At 28.9% G+C, this 22,326-nt stretch overlaps 2 protein-coding genes and 1 long non-coding RNA gene across 3 annotated transcripts in view; 1 reads left to right on the top strand and 2 right to left on the bottom strand.

The window, feature by feature from the left end:
* Positions 1 to 49: 49 nt before the first annotated feature.
* LOC122271890 (uncharacterized) lies at positions 50 to 7,061 on the bottom strand. The gene is made up of 2 exons (XR_006226660.2): positions 6,925 to 7,061; positions 50 to 320 (listed from the first exon to the last, which is right to left on the bottom strand). It is a non-coding gene; the product is annotated as an uncharacterized lncRNA (long non-coding RNA).
* LOC107454351 (uncharacterized) lies at positions 2,382 to 13,329 on the top strand. Its single transcript, XM_016071524.4, has 4 exons — positions 2,382 to 2,755; positions 6,822 to 7,683; positions 9,602 to 9,759; positions 12,247 to 13,329. The coding sequence occupies exons 2-4, from the start codon at positions 6,846 to 6,848 to the stop codon at positions 12,349 to 12,351; spliced, it is 1,101 nt and encodes a 366-aa protein (XP_015927010.1). The 5' UTR covers positions 2,382 to 2,755; positions 6,822 to 6,845; the 3' UTR covers positions 12,352 to 13,329.
* Positions 13,330 to 13,888: 559 nt separating this feature from the next.
* The window catches only part of LOC107454358 (cytoplasmic dynein 1 intermediate chain 2), a gene marked incomplete at its 5' end in the record, with an annotated part of 24,482 nt that continues 16,044 nt past the window's right edge, over positions 13,889 to 22,326 (bottom strand). Inside the window, 3 exon segments of the mRNA XM_071178805.1 lie at positions 13,889 to 15,184; positions 17,864 to 17,989; positions 21,106 to 21,246. Of these exon segments, the coding sequence (XP_071034906.1) occupies positions 15,044 to 15,184; positions 17,864 to 17,989; positions 21,106 to 21,246 (408 nt within the window).

Below are 22,326 nucleotides of genomic sequence, written 5' to 3'. Positions count from 1 at the left end.
ATTAAAAAATTAAACACAATAATAGAAATAATAAAAACAACTACAAAAATAAAAATGGAAAAAATTCTTTATCGAGGTTAAGTTGTATACATAAATGTGTTCGTCGGTTTTCTATTCCAGCTGCACCTTTGTAGTAACCACGGAAAAAAAAAATAATAATAAATGAATCAATAAATTAAGTATTACAAAGCCATATTAGAAGGATTCTATTAAGTAATAATTGCCAATATCTGACAATTTTTAAACTATTCTTTACTGGAGCGACCATTAGCCAGGCATTCAGTCTCTGTAAAACCATTTTCTCCTTGTCAGTTCAGAAACTGTAGAGAAACAAACTTTACACATTAGAAACGCTTTCTGGTAAAATATCTAAACAATTGCATTACAAAAAAATTTAAGGTAAATAAATTAATTGATCAAAAGTATATATAATTATTTTCACATAATTTTGCACTATATTATTTAAACTATGTGCTTTACTATACTAATATTTTCTTTATATAAGAGGAATTCAAAGAAACTAAATCAGGAAAGTTAGACAGACAAAATCGCTTTCTTAAGTTTTCTGTTTTTCTTAAGAAACTAGGTGAATAAAATTGCTTAAACTTGTATTTAAGTAATAAGTTTTTAAAAATGATCTTATTAAATTATTAAAAAAATATGTTTTATAGGGAAAATTAGTTATTTTTCAGAAGTATGCTGTGTACCTGATCGAATAAAATAAGATACATATTGAAATAATGTGAAACATTTAGTTATGGCAAATTTACACAATGACCTACCTGCAATGAGAAACATACAGTGGTGTTAAAAGCAATAAGGAACATTAGTAATTTTGATTGTAATATACTTGGATATTTCAGTGAATTTAGTTAATCAAATTTATGGAAGGAAATCTCAAATAAACTTTTATGGACTTCTAGACCAACGGTTCCTAATTTTTTTCATCTACGGAACCCTAAATACCTTCCCTACGGAACCTTCTTTCAAAAGAACCCCTACTTTATAAATAAAGTTCTTTAAGGTAATTGTGAATGCCATAACCTAAGGAATACTAGTTTCACACAATCTCTACTAAGTAACCGCAATAATATTGTAAAAAATTTTGGATCCAGATTTTATACGTGTATGTTCGTTGGCATAAGTTTCCTCACAGGAGACATTTGATAGCAGTTATCTAGATAGTATCTTCGATTTTCATCAGATTAAAAATATTAAAAGTTAATTGAAAGATCAGATTAAAATTTTAAGATGTTTATTAAAGATTTAGATTTGGGGCATGAAATATATTCCTTTAAAATAAAGAAGAAAAAAATTATAAATTTGTAAATTGCAATAATATTGTATATTTGTAAGAAAATGATGAAACATTGAAAGAAAAATGTCTTAAAATTTAGATTTTTTATCACTTAACTAACCGAAAACAAATAACGCTGACAAAAAAATTCTACATGCAATAGGCAGTGCACCCATAAGTTTTAAAATATAGTAGTAAAATTTTCGAGTAAACTGAATAAAAGTTAAGTCTAATGTGTTTTCCCCACTCAGGAAAAGGCAGAATTCCAACTTGGAACATTCTTCCTCCTTCCCATTAAGAATGCTTATTTAGTAGTTGTTTAGAATATTTTTTATTGAGAGTTCATGGAACAAAATACATAAAAGATTTTTCGTGGGGAAATTTGAAAAAAGGACAATCTAAAGCTTATCATAAAATAAAAAGCATATAAACACATAACTATAAGGTGTTAGTTTATAGAACTCTTTTCAAAAATTAAGAAGAAAAAAGTATACATATAAGGAGTCGCATTTTAGCGAGAAAAAATGGCTTTTATTATGAAAAAAACTATTGAAATCTGATAAATTGCAATTAAGGAGGATGGGTGTATATATTATCAAATATTCTTGTATATATTATCAAAACCAATTCATTTCAGGAAGAAACTTAAAGATCTTTCTAATATTTTTTTTTCAAATCATTACTGTTCTCTCCAGCAGTCAAACAGGTGATGTTCCTTACAGCCCACTACTTCAACTGCGATTTGCCAGATTTCCATAGCATTTTTTGTTATTTTCCTCTCTTCAATATTAATTCCGATTCTAAAAATATACGTTAAATACGGTCTTTACGGAGCACTATGTTACATACTCAAAACAATACATTATAATACTAGTAGTTTATATAATTTCCCTTAATTGAAATGCAAATTTATGCGAAAAATAATTAGGCTGTTCAACTTGATTTATAAAAGGAACATAACTGCTGTTCGAAAGAAGAAAAAAAATTTTTTGTAAAATAATTTCTTTAAACCACCACTTGACAACTCTCTTATTAAAGGAATGGACATACAAGCATGCAGCAGTTAATTCACAATTATCTGCAACTTATTCGCCACAAAAAGAATTGTCAAAATAGAGGAGGAAGACGATTAAGAAGACAAGTCAGATGCAGAATTAAGTTCTTTCATCGGACGAGAAAATAAAAACCTTTCTTTAAGATTTGTCAGGGAAATTCCCTGACTCAAGATCCCAGAGTGTCAAAATGCCTCGGGCAGTGATTTGTGACACTCAAGTCCAGCCTTCCAAGGGAACTTCTTGATCACGTGGAGGGGGCGGTGGACTTATTTGGATTTTTTATTTTTTTACTTTGTTGTACGTTCAACAGTTCTTCCATCTTCCAAATCTTCTCCTACTGACAATTGAGCTAAAGTTCTGTGCCCTTATATGTGGTCGGCGCAAAGATATTTCTTGAAAAAAGGTAAAATGAAGTTTCATTTATTATGTTTTATATATTTTATATACTATATATTTTATATGTTATTTATTTTATATATTATTTATTTCATACATTATTTAGTATTAAATACTTAGTATCAAATTATTTTACTAAATACAATTGAAAGTCTTGGCGCAATATAATGATAAACCACATTTTCTAATAGTTATTCAAAAATAATTCAGAAAAACGTCTTTTTTATTTTTATTTCTTTATTTTTTAAAGATCTTTGGTAAGAAATGTCAAGATTTCTATTTGGGAAATATGATTATTCTGTTTATTAATGATATAATGTTTATGTATAATGATGTATAATGTTTATGAATAATGATGAAATGTTCTATTATGAAAGTTTTGAAAAATTGCAAAAGTTTGCTACACCGTGCGAAATGTCTAAAAGCAATCAAAATTGAATATGATGTGAGATTCCAAGGAAAGTATTGAAATTATATTTACTAAAATATTTGATGATTATAAATGAATGGATTATTTAACATAGCTCTTTTCTCCATTGACATTACAAAATTTAAAATAAAAAAAAGAATACCGGAAAATAATTTATGCACAAAAAATTATTCTTAATTTATGAAGCATTTTTAGAGTCATCCTTGTAAAATATAATAAAGTTCACTGTTATATATAATGTTCATAGTTTTGGGCGTCACCATAATTACCAACTTTTATATCAGTATACAATTATTAAATACAAAATATATTAAAACAGTAAAATTAAGAATCTTATTTATTGACATCGAAAATATATCGTACAAAGAGCTCAATGGGGCCAAAAATACAAGTAATAATTTTGTAGATTCAGAACCATCGGCTTTTCAAAATAATGCTTGAAACTGTTTAGAAAATTTCCCCCCATCAGAAGTCAGTCTTATTTAAGGATTTGGTTAAACAAAAATTATTGTTCTATAATAATGCTAACCAGAGCTACGATGTTTCTAAAACCAGGGTTCATAGAACGTAATTTCGTCGATACAATATCATTTAATGTAATAATTTGCATTGACATTAATTACTTTAATAAAATTCACAATTATTAATAATATTTAAGTTTAATAGATTAAGGAAAACCTGAAAATTTGACCTTAAAAAAAATCTTCTTTACTGGAAAATTAGAAACGACATCCTTTATTAATTTTCATAATCTGCGTCAAAAATTTAGACTTAAAAGTAAACAAATCAGGGATTGAAAATTAATAATTATACGACTGAGAAACAAAAATATTATTGAAATCAATCAATGGGGAAAGTGACATGAAAAACATCAAAATCTGTTTGATTGCCTTACAAGTCTCCTCTATTTCTCTCACCAATCAAACATTTGATGTTCACATTCCAGATTTCTCTGTATTGAATCGCTATATTCTGATTCCGTTGGTATCTTTTACTCTTTTGAACACCAATTTCAAACCTTCAATGTGCATGTTTCTTTGCTTAATTCTTAACAAGGATTATAAAAATATATGTCAAGAGTGTTCATTACAAAATATTTTATATTTTTGGTTACGGGAAAATTTCCAAATTTATATTACAAAAATATGATGTTCTTCATTATTTCTCCCCATATTAGTAGAACAAAACATACAAACAACGGTTTAGTTTAACCTTGTACGGTCTTATGTCTGCTCTCAGCTACCACAACAAAAAACCATACTGATTTTATAGCATTAAACAATTCTTGATTGATACTTAATAAATAGCTGAACTTTGAATAGTATAATAAGGAATTATATCGATGCAACATTATAAGTCTGTAAAATTCAAAATAATGTTTTACGAAATGTGTTTAAGTGCAATTAAGTTTAATGTATTTTCGTTTAACAGTTTCGGTTTTTTTCCTCCCTAAAAGAGAATTTTTTCTTCTTCTATATCCTGCAATTGTTCAACAAAAAATTATTTCGAATAGTATGGCAACTATGTATCAACTTATTACGACCGGAAAGGGTTAAATTTATCTTTCGTTCCTCTCTCTATCCTCCAAGAAAGACATGCGTTATGAAAAAAATGAATGAACAACTTTCTTAGACAACTTTCTACCATTACAACATTCGGACTAATGTGCAATAGTACAATGGGTTCTTAAAAAATATTTTTAAAAAATTTGTATCGAGGAACTTTTAATTTGTTGGGATCAACATTTTCTACTTATGACTATCTTTAACGAAGTATTTTGCATTTTTTTCACAAGTAATTCATTAGATTTTATTGGCGTTTCTTTTTTTGTTCTGACTAATGTCAGTGCTTTTTTTCCTCCATTTTTGACAACGATTACTTAAGCACATATTAAGATCTATCATTACGAATTACCATATATTTTTAGAATCGTTGTGAATATGAAGTTTAAGAAATATTCATATTAGTGGTTTCAAATTAATTTTTTTTAATTGGGAAACGAAGCAAAATGGTTACAAAAGTCTGGCGAATCATATTTGAGATTAACCCGAGCCTATGCGTACATATATTGGAGTTATAAATATATTAGTACGCCATTCTCAGAGCAGAGGAAGAATTAGAAAAATTAGAAATCTGTCTACTTGAGCACGAAGCGGAAAGGTGGTTTTTCACTAAAAATTAACCCGTTTTATACCTAAATAGACTTGTTTTTGATGATTATAACCCTTCCCTTGCTCCAACTGAATTTCATTATCATTTGAAAAGGTTTGATTACGCTTTGATTTTTCTTGTCGCCTAAATATTTATATGAGACCCTTAAAGTGATAAATTTTTTTGGTTTTTTTTACAAAGATTCTAAATTATATTTTACGAGCGTACATTGAAGGACAACCTGTCTATCGAATCACGGAAAAAGACACCAGAAGAAAGAGCACTGGAAAAAACACACGGAAAAAAGCACATGATGAAAAAGCACTGGAAGAATAGTCCATATTAAAGAAAGAACCGTAAGAAAAGGAAAGTGCGTAATCAAGAAAACAGAATCAAGTTTTGATATGAAGAATTTTTTAATATTTACGTCTGTTTAATGACATATGAATTTAATGACAGATTAATAGCTATGACATGACCTTACGATCGATTTACTTAAACTTTTAGATTTTTGATGTAAAGTTGGTAAAGCAATCAGTGTGAACGAGTAAAAAAAAATTTAATATTTAAACTACTGTTGCTTTTAAAAAGAGCAATAGGGAACAGATTTTAAGCAACAAATACAGTCTCACTTAAACTAAAAAGTTTTAATTTTAATTAATGTTAAGGTATAATAAGTATTTAATTCCAACTAAGTAAAAAAATATTTCAATAACAAGTATATTTTAAATATCTTTTAGGAAAAAATTATTTTTTTATTATTTAAGTGGAATTTGATTTTGGTTTTGTAAACTATTACTTTGCAAATTAATATTAAATGTCTGATGAGAAGCAATTACAGCATTTCAAAAATACCCATTTTATTAATCAAAAGAAATAAAATTTCACAAATAATTATTTTTAATTACTTTTATTAAAATGTGTTAAAAAATATTAGTTTCTTATAACTTTTTTATTGCACAAGCACTAATTGCAATTAGTTAAGAAAGTATGGAAAAAGAAAAACAAAATTAATGTAATTTAGTAATTATATATTCCAATAAGTGATTTTATGTTGCTTTTTTTCCGGTGCTCTTTTTTATACTATTCTGTAGATTATGAAGCCAACACTCTTGGTCATTCATTTTCAAATTTGTAAAATCTCCTAAGCAGCAAAAGAAAAGAAAAATCACCATTTTTTTATTGAAAAAATTAAAATGTAACCAGGTAAGCAGGTTATTTAAATAATGAAAATTATTTTAGTTTCGAAGAAATCCTATTAAAAGTAACTAATTTTGAACGAAACTTTTTTTATTTATTCTTAGAAATGCTGTTTGCGTTTAATATTTAGAAATATTCCAATAACACGGAGTTCTCACAAAAAAAAGAAAAATATTCATTTTGTTGAATATATTCAAATATTCATTTCAATTGAAAAATATTCATATTCGATATACATTTTGAAATATTTGTGACTATTATATGTATATATTTCCTTTTCTTTTTTTTCCAGTTAAGGGCCATATGCACATTTCAGATGGAGAAAATTCCTCCATTTATCAACTTTAGCAATTACACTGAAAAATCCACCAAGAATTTCTTTGAAAATGTCTCACCTTTCACAATACCTTCAACGCATCAGACAGACTTATTTTTTCAGAACTATAACGAATCAGTTGATATTCTCGACTCTTCATTTCTTGCCTCTACAGATTTCATCGACTTCACAGACCTAGAAGAATCATCCAGTACATCAGGAGACTGGTTTAACCCCGAATTCGAGACATCATCAGAATCTCATTTAGATGAATGTGGCTTGATAGACTTAACATTAGCAACAGCTAATGACGCTGGAGTTAATACACTCGACTATTTAAATAAAGAAAAGACGATACCAAAATCTTGTTCACCTCTTAGAACAAAAACGATGGCACCTGATAATTTTATTTTACCGGAAATAACTATAAACCAGATCACCAATTCCAATTTCGAACAATCCACCAACTACCATGTTTCGTTGCCAAAGAGGCTTAGTAAAACTTCAGAAACTGATACTTCACTTCAAGACAGTTCATTTTATTCATTATTTCCAGACGATAAAACGATAAATAAAAATTTAGTTGGCGATAACAGTGCTTTTGAAAACTATGTACCGGTTGATATGTCCGCTTTCAAATTGAACTCAAACACTGAATTTAAGTGCAAAGAGGAAAATAGTGAATTCAACTCGAGGAATTTCAACGTCAATTTGCGAGATACGTCTTCGCCTCTAGATGCCATAAAAGAACTTGAATATATAAATAATAGTGAATCACAATATGCAAGTCAAAAGGAGGAAACGGAGAAGGCATGCTTGGAAAATCATTTTTACGCAGGTGAGATTTTAATTAGCTTAAAGCTGTTTCCCCCAATGGCCAAAAATTCTGTGTTCTTTTTTTTCTCTTTAAGAAAACGTTTGCAGGAATTTTCAAAGTTTACTCATCTTACAATCTATAAATGAGAAACAATTGGTCACGCAAAAATTGTCTCACATGCCTTGATTACACGAATCAGGAAAACACTAAATCTAAAAGTATGGAATGACGTGTTCTGTATTCAAACGATTTTTTTTTCCATTCAATAATGAAAGTTTAAAACTAAAGAACAATTTCAAAGAGTGTCATTTATAGTATCGTTTTCTCAAAAAGTTGTATTCTTTATCTTACTTTACTTTATTTTACTAACTTACCTCTTTTTATCATACTTCAGAATTAATAATAATTACATTTTAAGGTATTTTACTTTCTTTATTTATTTTTGGTCGCATAAATAATTTGTGACCCTAATTGCGGATACTTTTTTTCCCTCACTTTTATCAAGGATTTTAAAAATATGTTATAAAGGCAGATATCATTACGAAACACATAATGGGAAAAAATCGTTATGGAATTTATTGATGTAGAAAAATTTGATTTTAGGGACAATTCCAAAACAAACGAATGTAGGCTGCTGCAGTACATAGTACTTCTGAATCATGGTTCAACTACTTTTTCGTATTTATTGCAATACTTATTTCATTGCAATAGTATTTGGTGCTAAAGATGCTTAAATTTTTAAAATATTTATATCAATTACAAATATACTTTATTAAAAATTAAAAACCACTCTGATTACTTTGCTAATGTACAATTATTACGTACGCGTGTTTTTGGGATTTGAGAATCCTCCATTTAAAAAAATTGCTTAATTTTTCTGGCGTTAAGTTTACCTTTATGAACTGAAAAAGTATTTCTCAGAAAATATTGTAAAAGTTATGTTTCCATTTCGTTACATTTGATGTTTAGATGTTCGTAGTTAAAATATTATAAGGTGATTTTTTTTTCTTTCCTTAATAACTTAAAAGAATAATTTTCAAAAACTTAGCTTAATAAAAATATTTGTAAGCGATTATTTTCTTTTTTTATTGAATCTGACGTGAAATACTTCCTTGCTGGAAACCTACTTTAAACTATTTTTCAAGAGACATATTAGCTGTGTCTGATAATGTTAATTGTCAATTTTATAGCTCTTAAATTTTTTTTTTATCAATTTAAAAATTGGTACGGCTTTTTACCTCCAAATTTTTTCTCGGAACAATGTTCTGGCATAGTTTTATTACTTCTTAGGACTAACATTGTAGTTTAACAGCAGGATGTAGGCTAAACGTTTACTTTTAACTCTTTATTCACCAAATTAAAAAAATAATCAAAAATAAGCTAAACATTTTTGTCCCATTAAATAATGTCTATTTTTAAGCTTTAACAAATATTTTTTTTAATATTCAACATCATTTTCTAATTTCTTAGAAAATATTCAATTTAGGGCAAACACCACATCATAAAATTTTAATTAAAATTACACATTTAATGCTTTGTTTATAACTCGATGAAAATTTTAATAAATCAATAAAAAGAATATGAAAAATTTACTTGCCAAATTGATCCAGAGAGGAAGCTGAAAATTGAAGAATGAAATTAAGTTATCATAAAATGACGTTCTCAAACGAAAGATCAATAACGAAAGAGCTGCATAGTTGATGTTCAAATTTAAATAATCGGTGTGTTGTCAACTTGTAGGGATAAAGAGTCATATTACAGGAGCAGAGAGAAGTTTTAATGGGATATTTTGTTCCGCTTCAATGCTTATGGAAATAATATTTGTGGGGCTTATTAGTACATAAGGCATTAACTAACAACTATAACAAAACAATTAAGAAAAGCAATAATTTAATCTGTTTCTTTTTGTTTTTACGCTGCTACTTTTTTTTTTTTGCAGATTCTGAAGGTGAGGATCTTAACAAACCTCGAAAGGAAAGAACAGCTTTTAGCAAGAGTCAAATCCAAGAATTAGAAGAAGAATTTGCTCACCATAATTATCTCACTAGGCTAAGGAGATATGAAATAGCTGTAGCTCTAGATTTGACAGAGAGACAAGTAAATAATTTTAGTTGCTTTTTTTTTTCTTTCTTTTTAAAAATATTCCAGCATCAGTCGATGTAAAACAGGATTCGTATTTTACAATTTTAACATGTCCTGTGGGGCACGTTAGTCATCAAAATACATGCTCAAAAGAAATTTTTTACATAACTTGATCATTAGTTTTATTGCATATTAATGAAAATATGAACGTGCTCATTATTAATCTCTTGAACACGAATTATATTGACAACTTATTATCTATATCTTCATTTTTATTTTAAGTACAAATTAGAAGTATTATTAACGAAGAAATTTTAAACAAGAATAAGTATCGATGCAGTAAATGCAGAGCATTACCATTAACAACGTATTAACATCATCAAATTTATTAAGTACTATATTTTATTTTATAACCGTCGTTGAATAGCCGACCCAATTTTGGGTTTACAATTATCAATGTTCCACTCCGTAGCCTTGTAATTTTGATCCAATCTAGAAGACAAGGGAGCTCCTGGATCAAGTATTGGGAGTAATTTGTCTTCGTGAAGGATTTTTTGATGGAATAACCTGCATTCGCGTTACATGGAGACGAAAACCTCCCACGATTAACCTGACGGCAAGGGAATTCTAACTATGATACGCCTATCATGGAGGATATTTTACGTCAGTACTGCGATCGATCTGACCCAGATGTTGAATTTGTATCGGCATGCCATCGCTGGGATTCAAACCCGGGTCATCTCATTGGAAGGCGCTAGACTAATGTTTTTATTTTATAATAATCATTGAACAGTCGACCCCATTTCGGGTTTACGACTACTGATATTCAACTCCGTCGGCTTGTAAATTTGAACCCAATGAAGAAGACAAGGAACTCCTGGAACAAGTATTGAGAGAAATTTGCCTTCATAGAGGTCTTTTTGAGGGAACTAACCAGTATTTGCGTTACATGGAGAGGAAAACCACGAAAAAGTGGCACGGTTACCCTAACGGCAAAGGAACTCTCACCCATGATCCGTCTACCTACCACTGAGAATATTTTACATCAACACTATGGTCGGTGCAAGCTGGATGCGGAATTCGTATCGACCCGCTGTCGCTGGGTATCGAGCCCGGGTCGCCTCATTGGAAGACGAACGTTCTATCCTCCTGAGCGATCACGGTTCGCAAGACTAATATTTGGGAAAATTGCATCACTATGAAGGAATTGTTAGAAATCAAAGAAAAGTTTTACAGATATAGCGTAGTTATAAACTTGTGCAATTATAAAATTCATATACCCAAAAAAATTCCATGCAAAAAAATTATTTTAATAATTATTTATTATTTTTAATTATTTTATTTAATAACAGTCGAAAATTTTTTGAATTGTAAGAAATCACAATTTTTACATCATTTTAAAGAATGTTATTTTATATGGAAAAACAAAAAATTTGAACGAAATAGGTAGAATAGCTCCGGAGAAACCTACTTTTAAATCTAAAACTACTTTAAAATTTTATCCATGTATACATCTAAGTTAATATCACGCTTTTAGTTTCGCAAACTTCTTATAACTTTTAAACTATTGGTTTTATGGTCTTGCTTTTATATTTATTCGAATTTGTATAAATTATACACATACTTGTCTAGATAGAAGTATCAGATACCCAAATGAGTATAAATCAAAAATTGTACTTCTCATAGATTACATCCACTAAACCCATATAATTTCTGCACCATTAGACTTATCAACTTTTTATTAAGCATCTTGGTTTTCCGATTAAACAATACAGTACAATAATGCATACAAAACAGTATTTCAATCGCTTAAATAGCAATGTCAGACGCATAAGTAGAAAATTATACTTTTTATACATAAATTTTTTTTATAACTTTTAATCTATTAATTCTATTGACTTTAGTTTTAGCTTCATTCGAATCAGTATAAAATACATAGGAAACAATTCTGTTGAATAGATAAAGGTATCAGATGCGTAAATAGTTATAAGTCAAAAAATGTGTTTTACATACTATACTTATTAAGAAACTTATAACTTCGAAACTATTGGTCTTATTTACATCATTTTGGTCTCATTTAATTCAATGTAAAAAAAAAAGAAAAAAAAAAAGGAGGAAACTATAACTTGTCTAGAAAGCCTCTGTAAATTCAAGATGAGGGTTAAAGAACACTTCTGGAGACCTTTAGGTTAGGAATTTCCGCTTTCCTCTAATTATTTTCATTATGAAATTTTTTTTATTAGTGGCAATACAGCTGACACAATAAATTATATGATAATAGTTTTCTTAAATAATAAGTAATCAAAATCAGACAATAACAAGAATAGGATAGCTCTCAATAAGGTCGGTGTTCGGTTCTTGAAATATTACTGCCTTAAGTCCAAAATGTTTTTTTTTCTTTCCACTAAGCAAGTTCTTTAATCTGAGTACCGATACTACTTTGAATATTAGTAAACATGAATTTGATAGCTTATCTAATATATTGTTTTTTTTTTCTTTCAGGTAAAAGTATGGTTTCAAAATCGTAGAATGAAGTGGAAAAGAACAAAAAGTTTTCACTTGAAGCATAAAGATAAAATTTTTAGAGATACGAGCATTTTCAGGTAGACATCAAAATGGGAGATGGTATTAACAAGGTGGCCACAAGAATTAAAAAATATATATATTACCTTGACTAACTTTTTTGGATGATTTTATCCAATTTCTCTGATTTTTGTAACCAATTGCATCATTTTTCTGTTGTATTCATGTCCGTAAAATATAAAATCACTTTTTCATAAAAAAAATTTAATAAAATTTATTTTTATGTAAAAAAAAGTTTTTTTTTCATATAATTTTTTTTTAAAATTGTAATTTAAATGTATATGCATAAATAAGGTTAAAAATTGTATCTACTAATTGATACAAATTGAGCTAAATTATCTATTATTTGATGCAAATTGAACTAAAATCGAGCATTAGAAAATATTCTTCAGATTGTATTCTAATTCATCTAGAAAAAAAAATTGGATATTAGACTTTAAAGTACTTCAAATTCAAACTAATTCCTTTTCCCTGATTCTTCGGACATTTTAATTAAATCCTCCGAAATTTCCCTAATTTTCGTGTTCAACAAAATATTTTGACCTTTCCCTGTTTTGTGGCTACCCTGTATAGGCAAACTAATAATAACAAAAATGAAGTTGATTCTTCGATGGAAATTTTTTTTATGTGTTATATATGTGTGTTTTAAACTGATGAATTTTGTTCAGTTAAATAAATAACAGCAAAATAATCTAATTTGTTCAGCAAACTAAATAACTGGCTGCTGTAGGCAAGTCCAAGAGAAATTTCTAACCCTTTGATTTGCACTTAAAACACAGAGGTGAAGTACATCTTAAAACATAACTTGCAGAAATAATAAAATAAAACATAATAATCAGAGCAATGCTGCTAAAGGCAGCAGGAACAAGTGTATAGCCATGAAGTGTTGAGTTCGTGTGGACAGCCCAGCTGGTCACCACAGGCAGGTAGTTTACTATATTTTTTCAAATGTATTATTCTTGAGATGTTTCAAAGTGTTAATAAACATAGCAAGTGTTCAAAGTGTTAATGAACATAGCATAATAACAAAACATAGTTAATTTTGATAAAATTTAGTTTCTTTTTGTGATACAAACAATTTAAGCAAATGTATTAGTACAGCAGAAAACCAGTGAGTTATTAGTTACTAATCGTTAGGGATACCAATGAGTGATGCTTAGAATAAGGCAGAAAATGAGTAATGCAGGTCATTTTTATTGTTTCAAAACTGAAATTCTAGACTCAATGATATAAATCAACACACATGGAAACAAACATTTGATGTCATTTTTTACAACTGTAGGATAAAGCTAGAAGGCATAACTTTTGTGACTTATTTCTTTTCAAATATGTCTTTAGTATAGAAATCCATTTTAAGAATTAAAAAAAAAAAAAATTTGCTAAATATCTAGATAAATTCAGAACAAAAACTAACTCTTCTATAAAATATTCAGGAAAGCATTTTATAATGCATCAACAAGTATTGTAGAGATATGGATATTTATGAGGCTTAAAGTACTTTCTCATATGAAACAAAACTTATGTATGGAGAACAATAAATATAACTAAACACAAAAACCAAGAAGTTTCAATACTTTTATTTAGATTCATTTGCAAACTATAGATCATAATTTCATGTTGATAAAAGCAGGAATTAATAAATTTGAACAAAATCAACAATCAAATTTAGAGCAATTGAAAAAGAGTGTTTTGCTTAAGGTAACGACATAACAGTATAAACATAATATTGCATGAAAATGATTTTTATATAAAATTTAGCACAAAAAGTTTCATTTCTTTCTGGTTCATTAGACTAGCTTTAAGAAAAAATTAAACTACTAAGAAATACATTTTGACAATGAGTTCATATTTAATGTTAGCATTAGCAGTTAAAGTGAACTTTTTCAAACATAGCTAGCACTTCAAAATTTTTATATTGGTTGCAGTTTTGTACTTAAATTAATAAAATGACAATTACATATGAAATAAAATATATGAAGAGAGAACTGTGAAACGTATTTTTATTTATAATCATGACTATTCATTTCGATACAACAACCATATCCTTCCAATTTGCTTAATACCTTCTATGAAACATTTCACAGTTATTATACATGGTAACCATAAAAGTGTTTTTTCTTTAAATATAAAATAAAAAATGCGTTATCATGTACAATCTCAGTTTTAGAGTTCAAGTAAAAAAAAAAGTATGTTGACAATTTAATGTATAAAGAGAGAAAAAACTCATATGGCACATAAGTATACTTGTTAAACTTAAGATATAACAAAATTAGAAACCTCCAAATCAGTGTGACATATCCAAAAAAAAAATAAAATAAAAATACAAATGAAATACTAAAAATTGGTATCGTAAACAAAGCTTAAAAATGATTTAAATTAAGAATTTATTTAAAACCAACAAACATAGAATTATTTTAATATAGATTTCTTATATTTTATATAAAAATTTTATTCTTTATTTTAAAAATGGTACACACAAAAATGTAGTTTTATAATTTTAACCCTTTAATTTTTTACCATTGGACATGGTTCCCTTTTTACATAATAAAGAGATTTTTTTATGCTATGTGATAAGGAGATGGTGTATAAAGGAAAAATTCCTTTCAATATCGAATGAATGCTTCGCATCCATAGAAATAAAAAAAATTCAAAAGATTTAAAATAAAAAATCTTTCATAACTATTTTGATCCTTTTTAATTACAATTTAGATCTTTTTTAACGAATAGGAAGCATGTATGAATTACTAGATGTAAGATTATTAAGGTTATCTAATTCTTGATCAGCTTTATTGTTTTCTAATTCTTGCAATGTGTTAACAAATCTTGACCATTCATCATTCTTTGGAGATGCAAGATTCTGAAATGAAAATTAATAATGCAGCCTTAAAATTTGAAATAAAAACAAACATTTCATAGGAATCACTAAATAGTTTAGATTTCTAGCCATATTTGAAACTATGATGCAGCATAAAAATTTTATAACAATGAAACCTCTCGGAGCGGCCACTCTCTAATCCACAGTAAAATGGTCATTAATGGGGGTTGGTCATTCTTAGGGGCTATTCCCATGAATTTAAAATGTTATTGAAGGTACATGATTTTAATTTTACACAGTGTCTTTTTCTCGGTGTGGAAATTTTACTAGTGTTGGTGTCATGAAAACTGATTCGATGAATATAATATAGCGTCAATAATAATGACTGATATGATTACGTGTAAAATCAAATTTACCAATTATGAATGATAGAACTATTTTAAATGAATAAACAATTATGTTTTCTGCATAAGTTTGGATTTAATTTTATATTATAAAAATTAGTTCAGTTTGAGAAAAGGTTTGTTTTTTGAGATGATAAATTTTTTCTAAGATAACTTTTTTTTTCTAATTGAAACTTTTTACTCTAAAACTAAATCATTGATAGCATTGTCTTTAGTGCACTCTGATTGTAACATGAGGTTGTCAAACTCTTTCTGAAATCGTCAAAAAGAGCTCTCTTAATAAGAGCCAATCACAAATATTTTCAATACATATAAATCTATTTGTTTAGCTAATATTGTTTCGATATTTTTTCGTATTTCCTTCTTTGAAATTCACTGTTGATGCAGATGTTTGCCCGGTCACTGGGAGAGATTTTGAAGGACTTTCCTAAAGGTTTCCTTCAACTCAAAGCCTACGGAAAAAATTCCATGTTTCCTAAAACTGGTCGTAAATAGAGGAAGTCGTTACACAGAGGTGGTCTTTCCTGGAGGTTTCACTATATTTTAAAATGTTTTAGAATGCATACAATTTAAAAACAAAGCTGAAAAGAAAGATATTAGGATTTAAATTAACAAATGGAGAAGAAAAAATAGTTGGTGTAAAGGGAAAAGAAGGAGAGGAAAAATCCTTGGTGAAAATGGGGAGGGAATAGAAAAACAATTCTTGATACAAATGGAAAAGAACAAAACAATTGAAGATCAAGAGGAAAGAATGGCTTATCTCCATCTTCCACAAAAATGACGATTGAAACGCCACCAGTAGCATTTTGAGGATTTCTAAGTGTCACATTCAATTTTGTTTTTGAGTTTAAGCATACATTTTTTTTTGTCTTTATTTAATGTTCCTTCTTAGATATTAGTAATCACATTTTTTGTGTTAATTTTCAATTGGTTTTAAGGATGTTTGCCCTTTTTGTGCTACTTTAGACCACTGATTTCTTTATAATTTTCCACAAGAATAAAATTTTTCTTTTTTTCCCTCTCCATGTTGAAGTTTTGCTACCTTCCTCTTGCTTCATCCCCACTCCTTTTCCGACAGGGTTTCTTTTCTTGCAGTTAGGGCTCTATTTAGTCCTGGTTGACCATTTCACCCGTTTCCCACTAACTTAAATCTAATCAATGGGCGGTTTTCTGTCAGTGTGCTACCCGATTTTTGGGTTTATCTGTCTATCCTTTTTTTTGCAAAATGTTCTAGTAAGCGTTGTTTTTGGTCGCCATGTTCGGCGTTTTCATGCCTGCTGTGTTGAAGCTCCTGTTTGGTTGTTAATATAATTGCTAATCTGATTTCAACAATGCTATCATGAAGATATTTCCTAGCCTAACTTTAACAAAACTTTTGTGAAGGGTAGAGAGCTGTTCTCGAGAAAAAAGGTTTATATCAGCTTTGAATTTTAATTTTTTCCTAGAATCAGCATTCATGGACATAAACTGATCTTTCCCCTTGATCTTTAATTGTTGGTACAAATAGAAAAGAAATATTGCTATAAATTGAAAACGAACTGTCGGTATAAACGAAATATAATGGAATAAGAATTAAGGTAACAAAACGATATTGATCAAAATAATTTTTGGTAAAAATATATATTAAAAAAAAACTATAGTAGTTCAAAATTAAAAAAATATATAGATATTGTTTGTAAAATGAAAGCAATAAAAAAAACAATTGCTAGTACAAATGGAAAAGAAAAAAAGAGCAATTGCAGATTACCAATTAAAAAGAAAAAATACCAATACAAATTACTTATAATTGCAAGAAAAATAAACAATCGTCAATGCAAATGGGAAAGAAAGAAAAAAAATCGACAAATATATATCGATAAACGATGGGCAAAACCAAGAAACATTTTTTGTTCTTACTTACAAGGACAAAAGAAATGGTTTTTCAGATAATAAAAAAAATAACTTTTGAGAAATAAAAGACACCAATTGAAAAATAAATTGAAAATTGAATAAGACAAGTATTAAACAGATCATTATTAAGTAAAAAAAAAAATATTCATAATATATTTGATATTCCTTTTTAGCAGGGTAAACACACCAATTTAATATATATTGATTTCATATTATCTAATTTCTGAAACAATAAATGTACCACTAAAAATAAAATAATCAAACATTGTTTATTGCGCTACAGATCTTAACAAATATTTTCTGAAATTTATATTTGATAAGAATAGCACTAAACATTCCTTTTATCAATATTTCCAAATATTTATTATTAGTCATATTAATGACATTTCTATTAAGAGGCGTGATAATATAAAAATTGCAATCTTACTTCTCCAACGTCATACACATAAACTTTTCCAAAATCATCACCAACTGCAAGCTGATGACCAGATGGAGTCCATACAACTCTATTTAAAGCTGGATTGCCATCCACAACAGTACTCACTATTGGAAGCTATTTACAATAAATAAATATTCTTAATGAATGCAATAAAATAATATTCAACAAACATTAATGAAATGTGTTGCTAACTAATATATACAAATTATAAATTATATGTTTGAAAGCTCCCTGGTTCATGTTATCAAATTTACTTTATATTTTTCTACAAAAGCCAATTACTTTCAAGCCAAGTCCATCCCTCAACCTAAAAATAAAGCTAGAAATTCTAATATTTGCAATTCTATATCATCTCTTAATTTCTAAACTATAATACAGTCAAACCCCGCTATAGTGAACCTTCAAGGGACCAAAATTTCAGTTCACTATAACCGGGAGTTCACTATATCCGTTACGTAGGCAATTTATCTAATGGTTCCCAAACTCCTCCCTTTCATTACACATTATTCAAATAAATGACTAAAAAATATTATGTAGTAGCAAAAAATATGTTATTTTTCATTACTCTTCGTCTTGCATACAAAAAAAAATAGTAATCTTTAGCTGATGAGCAATCCTCAACATCAGATATGGAAACACTTCCCGACTCTCATATAATTTTTCCTGAATTTCTGTTATTCCGCTTTTTTAAACCTGTCTAACCTGCCATTCGAGCACATAAAAGTAGTCTCATAAAATCGCTTTGCAAATTCATCAACATTTGTCCAGATACTGGAAGATTGCAGCTTCTTCGATTGGATAACCACTTCAGTAACGCTTCTTCAACATTCTTCTGATCTGCTTTTCTCATTTTTCTGCCATCCAAATTTTTCTCATGAGCAGAAATTATTAATAATTTTTCCATATGTTACAAAGTGCAGATTTGGATAGTTTATATTCCCTGCAAATATTAGCTTGATTGCATCCATTTTAAAATTTTCTGATTATGCCCATTTTATCATCAATAGAGAACGTTTTACGTTTACTTCTCGCCATAGTTAAATTTGAGACACTTGTTTGCTGGATTTTTTTTAACTGAACCGAGAGCAAAAAGGAGTTGAGATGAGGGCCTTATCAACACATATTAGCGTCCAACCCTTTGACCAATAATGAATAACTACTCATTCCCTCTGACAGAAAATGCATATTCATCCCATTGACACCTTACAGGTGCATCGTCTGCCTGGGTTGGAAACATCTGCTTGGTTTGCTTAGGGATGGGAAAGTGAGATAAAAGAAGCAAACAAGAAAAAATGCTTAGCGCTACATTCCCCTCTATAGATGGTTTTGAAAATCGGTCTATGTATTTAATTTGAAGAAGAAATTTCCAAATTATTACAAAAAAAATTTTTAAAAAATCAGTCGAAGACAGAAAAAAGTTTATAATATCCAACTTCCTCACTTTTTTTGTTCACTATATCCACAAAAAATAACATTATACGTGCATAGCAAGGCATGGGACCGAACATTTCGTTCACTATATCCGGGAGTTCACTATAAACCGTGTTCACTATAGCGGAGTTTGACGGTATTATCAAACATCACACTTTTGAACTTAACTTTTCAGACAAAAAAAATTAAAAAATACACTTTCAATATTTACATTCCACATTATTATTTGTAACTGTACCATTATTTGAACAAATATAAAGTTTTGTGCACAAAAATCATATTAATAGGGGAAATAAACGTTTCATAACTTAATATTATTTTAGAATTTATTTAAATGGAATGGGAAAATAATTGAAGTATTCAACTAAATATTTGAAAGAAATAATTTTCATACAGATTGAGGGCAAGAATACAAATATAATATGGAACAAATCCACTAGGTGAATAAATTTATGCTATAGAAACTAGATTATAATGAACTTTTGTAGAGTAACTTTCATTCAGAAAAATTATGCTGAATTACTTTGAATCGGTTATTAACCAGAACTGAATTTGGGAAGCCTAAATATAAAACAATCTTTAAAATTTCACAAAAAAATGAATTAACAGTGAAATAAGAAGAAATGATAAAAATAGCTGATTAAAGTTACCACATGCACAGACACCAAAAAAACAAAAGATGACAAAAGTAGTCAACTGTTTTCAACACAATCTTTACCAGAATTTTTTTGTGCATGGGTTGAAAAAAATATTGTATTACCTGTGAATTTAATTGAATGGGCAATTTAATGACAGAAGATCTATAAAAGGACATTCTACACCAAACAGATAGTAAAGAAACAATTGTTTTGTAACCATAACCTTATAAAGTGAAAAGCTCTAATGATTTGATACTTATCTATTTTCAGAGGAATGAAAAATAGCCAAACTATTATTGACACAACAATGCTTCCCTAATACAGATTTTCCGTGACATCCCAAATTGGATAAGTGGCGATAATTTTAAATTGAAAACTTTAGTTTAACTTTAATAATCTTATTTTTTAAAATATAAGAAAGAAAAACTCTTAAAATATAACTGAGGGAGGTATAGTATGTCTACCTCTACAAAAATACAATTCCAATTCTCTAGTACATAAGACATGTTAACTCGATTCTACGTTGGGGTACCGTTTCATAGATGAAGGTTTGCAGGGTCGATAACTTCTCCTCCCACATTGGTGACCTTTGGACGGGATGTGAGCATGCCTACCTTGACAGAAACACCCATTTTGATAGATGATCCCCATTGAACAGTTGACTTGCTACTTGCGACTGTTACAATATCTACCTCAGGTTATTGCTACTCAGTTACGTTTACACACAACTTGGGCCTGTATACACTCGACTGCTAATGGCAACACAGGAGTGACCATGATTGTGAACTTAATACAGTTCTCACAATCACCATTTTAGAGTACGGTGATCTTAATACAGCTCTCCCGGTTTCTCGTAAAACAGCAATGAATCAACTAGTGGTATCCCTTCATCGAATCTATCTCAAATAAAATTCTGGTCGGGAAGTACTGCAGTGTGTCTACCACTACAAAAATACAATTCCAATTCTCTAGTATATAAGACATATTAACTCGATTCTATGTTGGAGTACCTTTTCATAGATGAATGTTGACAATTGTCAATGTGACTCTGTCCACAGGAGGTGTAATTTCTTTAATAAAATATGAAGCATATAAAAAACAAATATAAAAAAGTCCTCTGATTTTGAAATTTTTTTAAAAATTTATGTGCCTATTACATACCTCAGTATCATTATTGAGGTTCCAAACGTCTAACCTGCCCATTCCATCAACACAAGCAAAAACAGAAGGGTGTACAGGTGACCATGCAACATCGCACACATAATCACCATTATCTTCAAAGGAATAAAGAGGTTTACTATCCTGAAAGATAAACACAAAAAAACTTTATTACTAGTAATGCAATTTAATTACTAATATCATATTTCAAAGACACAATAATTCTTTTCATAAGTCGTATCTTCAATTAATAGTCTTTTTCTTTATTTGGAGTGGGATAAATTTGTCAGTTTTTTTAAACAAATTGGGACAGTCTAAAATAAGAATCTCGCTATCAGTTTTAAAAAGATTCCAAAATTTTTGATTAAACGTAAAATTTATCAAAAAACCATAGCATTGTGACAAAGTGACTGGAACTCCACACACATTGGTAATGTTAAAAAAAAAAAATTCTTTAACAGTGCAAGACAGAACTTATGACTATCTTCGCAGATTTAGGCATATAGATTCTACTCTTTGCACCTGTGACCAAATTAAAGTGTTGAAGATGTTTTATTCTTCCTCCCTCAACTGGACTCGCACAGATATGAACATATTATCACTAGTGGACTACAAGAGCTACCAGACCTTCATACTTTGATTACAACTGACAGCTTTCTAATTTTTCAATGATATTCCTTATCTTTCTTTTTAATATCCTATCCCACTTGTCCTGTGCTTAGTGTTTTATTTGTATTTTGCTAACGTCAATATAACTTAATATTGTGTATCATTTTCAAAAAACATTTAAATTTTTAAAATTTAAAAAAAAAACTATTTATAGTTTATTTTGTCCTGAGAATGTGCAATGGGATTTGGGATGGGACCTCTAAAAAGGCCTGCTCATCTTTGAACACCCTTTTCATCAAAGCAAGGCTGGTCAAGTTTCAATGAGTGAGTGGAGCAGTTGTCCTTGTTAGTAGAACAAGGAGTTTCCCCAGACATATTATCATAGAGTTGGGGGAACAGCATTGCCCAGAATGTAAACACACACCTCAGAGTTTATGTGTCCAACCACAGGAATTAAGAGATCTAGACCAAACCGAGAAAAACACCCCCATATCAGAACTTTCTGAGTCTGTGCCATTGCAGGGTGGCCACTCGAATCAGATTTCAAATTTCCCTGATTTTTCCAGGTTTTCCAGATAAAAATCTTAAAATTTACAGGTTTTATCCCTCTTTATC

Source organism: Parasteatoda tepidariorum, chromosome 3, assembly GCF_043381705.1.
Source record: "Parasteatoda tepidariorum isolate YZ-2023 chromosome 3, CAS_Ptep_4.0, whole genome shotgun sequence".
Taxonomy (NCBI): Eukaryota; Metazoa; Arthropoda; class Arachnida; order Araneae; family Theridiidae; genus Parasteatoda; species Parasteatoda tepidariorum.
Note: the sequence above shows the minus strand (reverse complement) of the source record. Positions and strands in the feature narration are given on the sequence as shown.

What these genes read in the sequence shown, in the direction of transcription:
- LOC107454351 (XM_016071524.4), top strand. Translation starts at nt 6,846, where the DNA reads ATGGAGAAAATTCCTCCATTTATCAACTTTAGCAATTACACTGAAAAA. An exon ending in GGAAAATCATTTTTACGCAG is followed by an intron (nt 7,684 to 9,601) that starts GTGAGATTTTAA and finishes TTTTTTTTGCAG; the next exon opens with ATTCTGAAGGTGAGGATCTT. An exon ending in TAGATTTGACAGAGAGACAA is followed by an intron (nt 9,760 to 12,246) that starts GTAAATAATTTT and finishes TTTTTCTTTCAG; the next exon opens with GTAAAAGTATGGTTTCAAAA.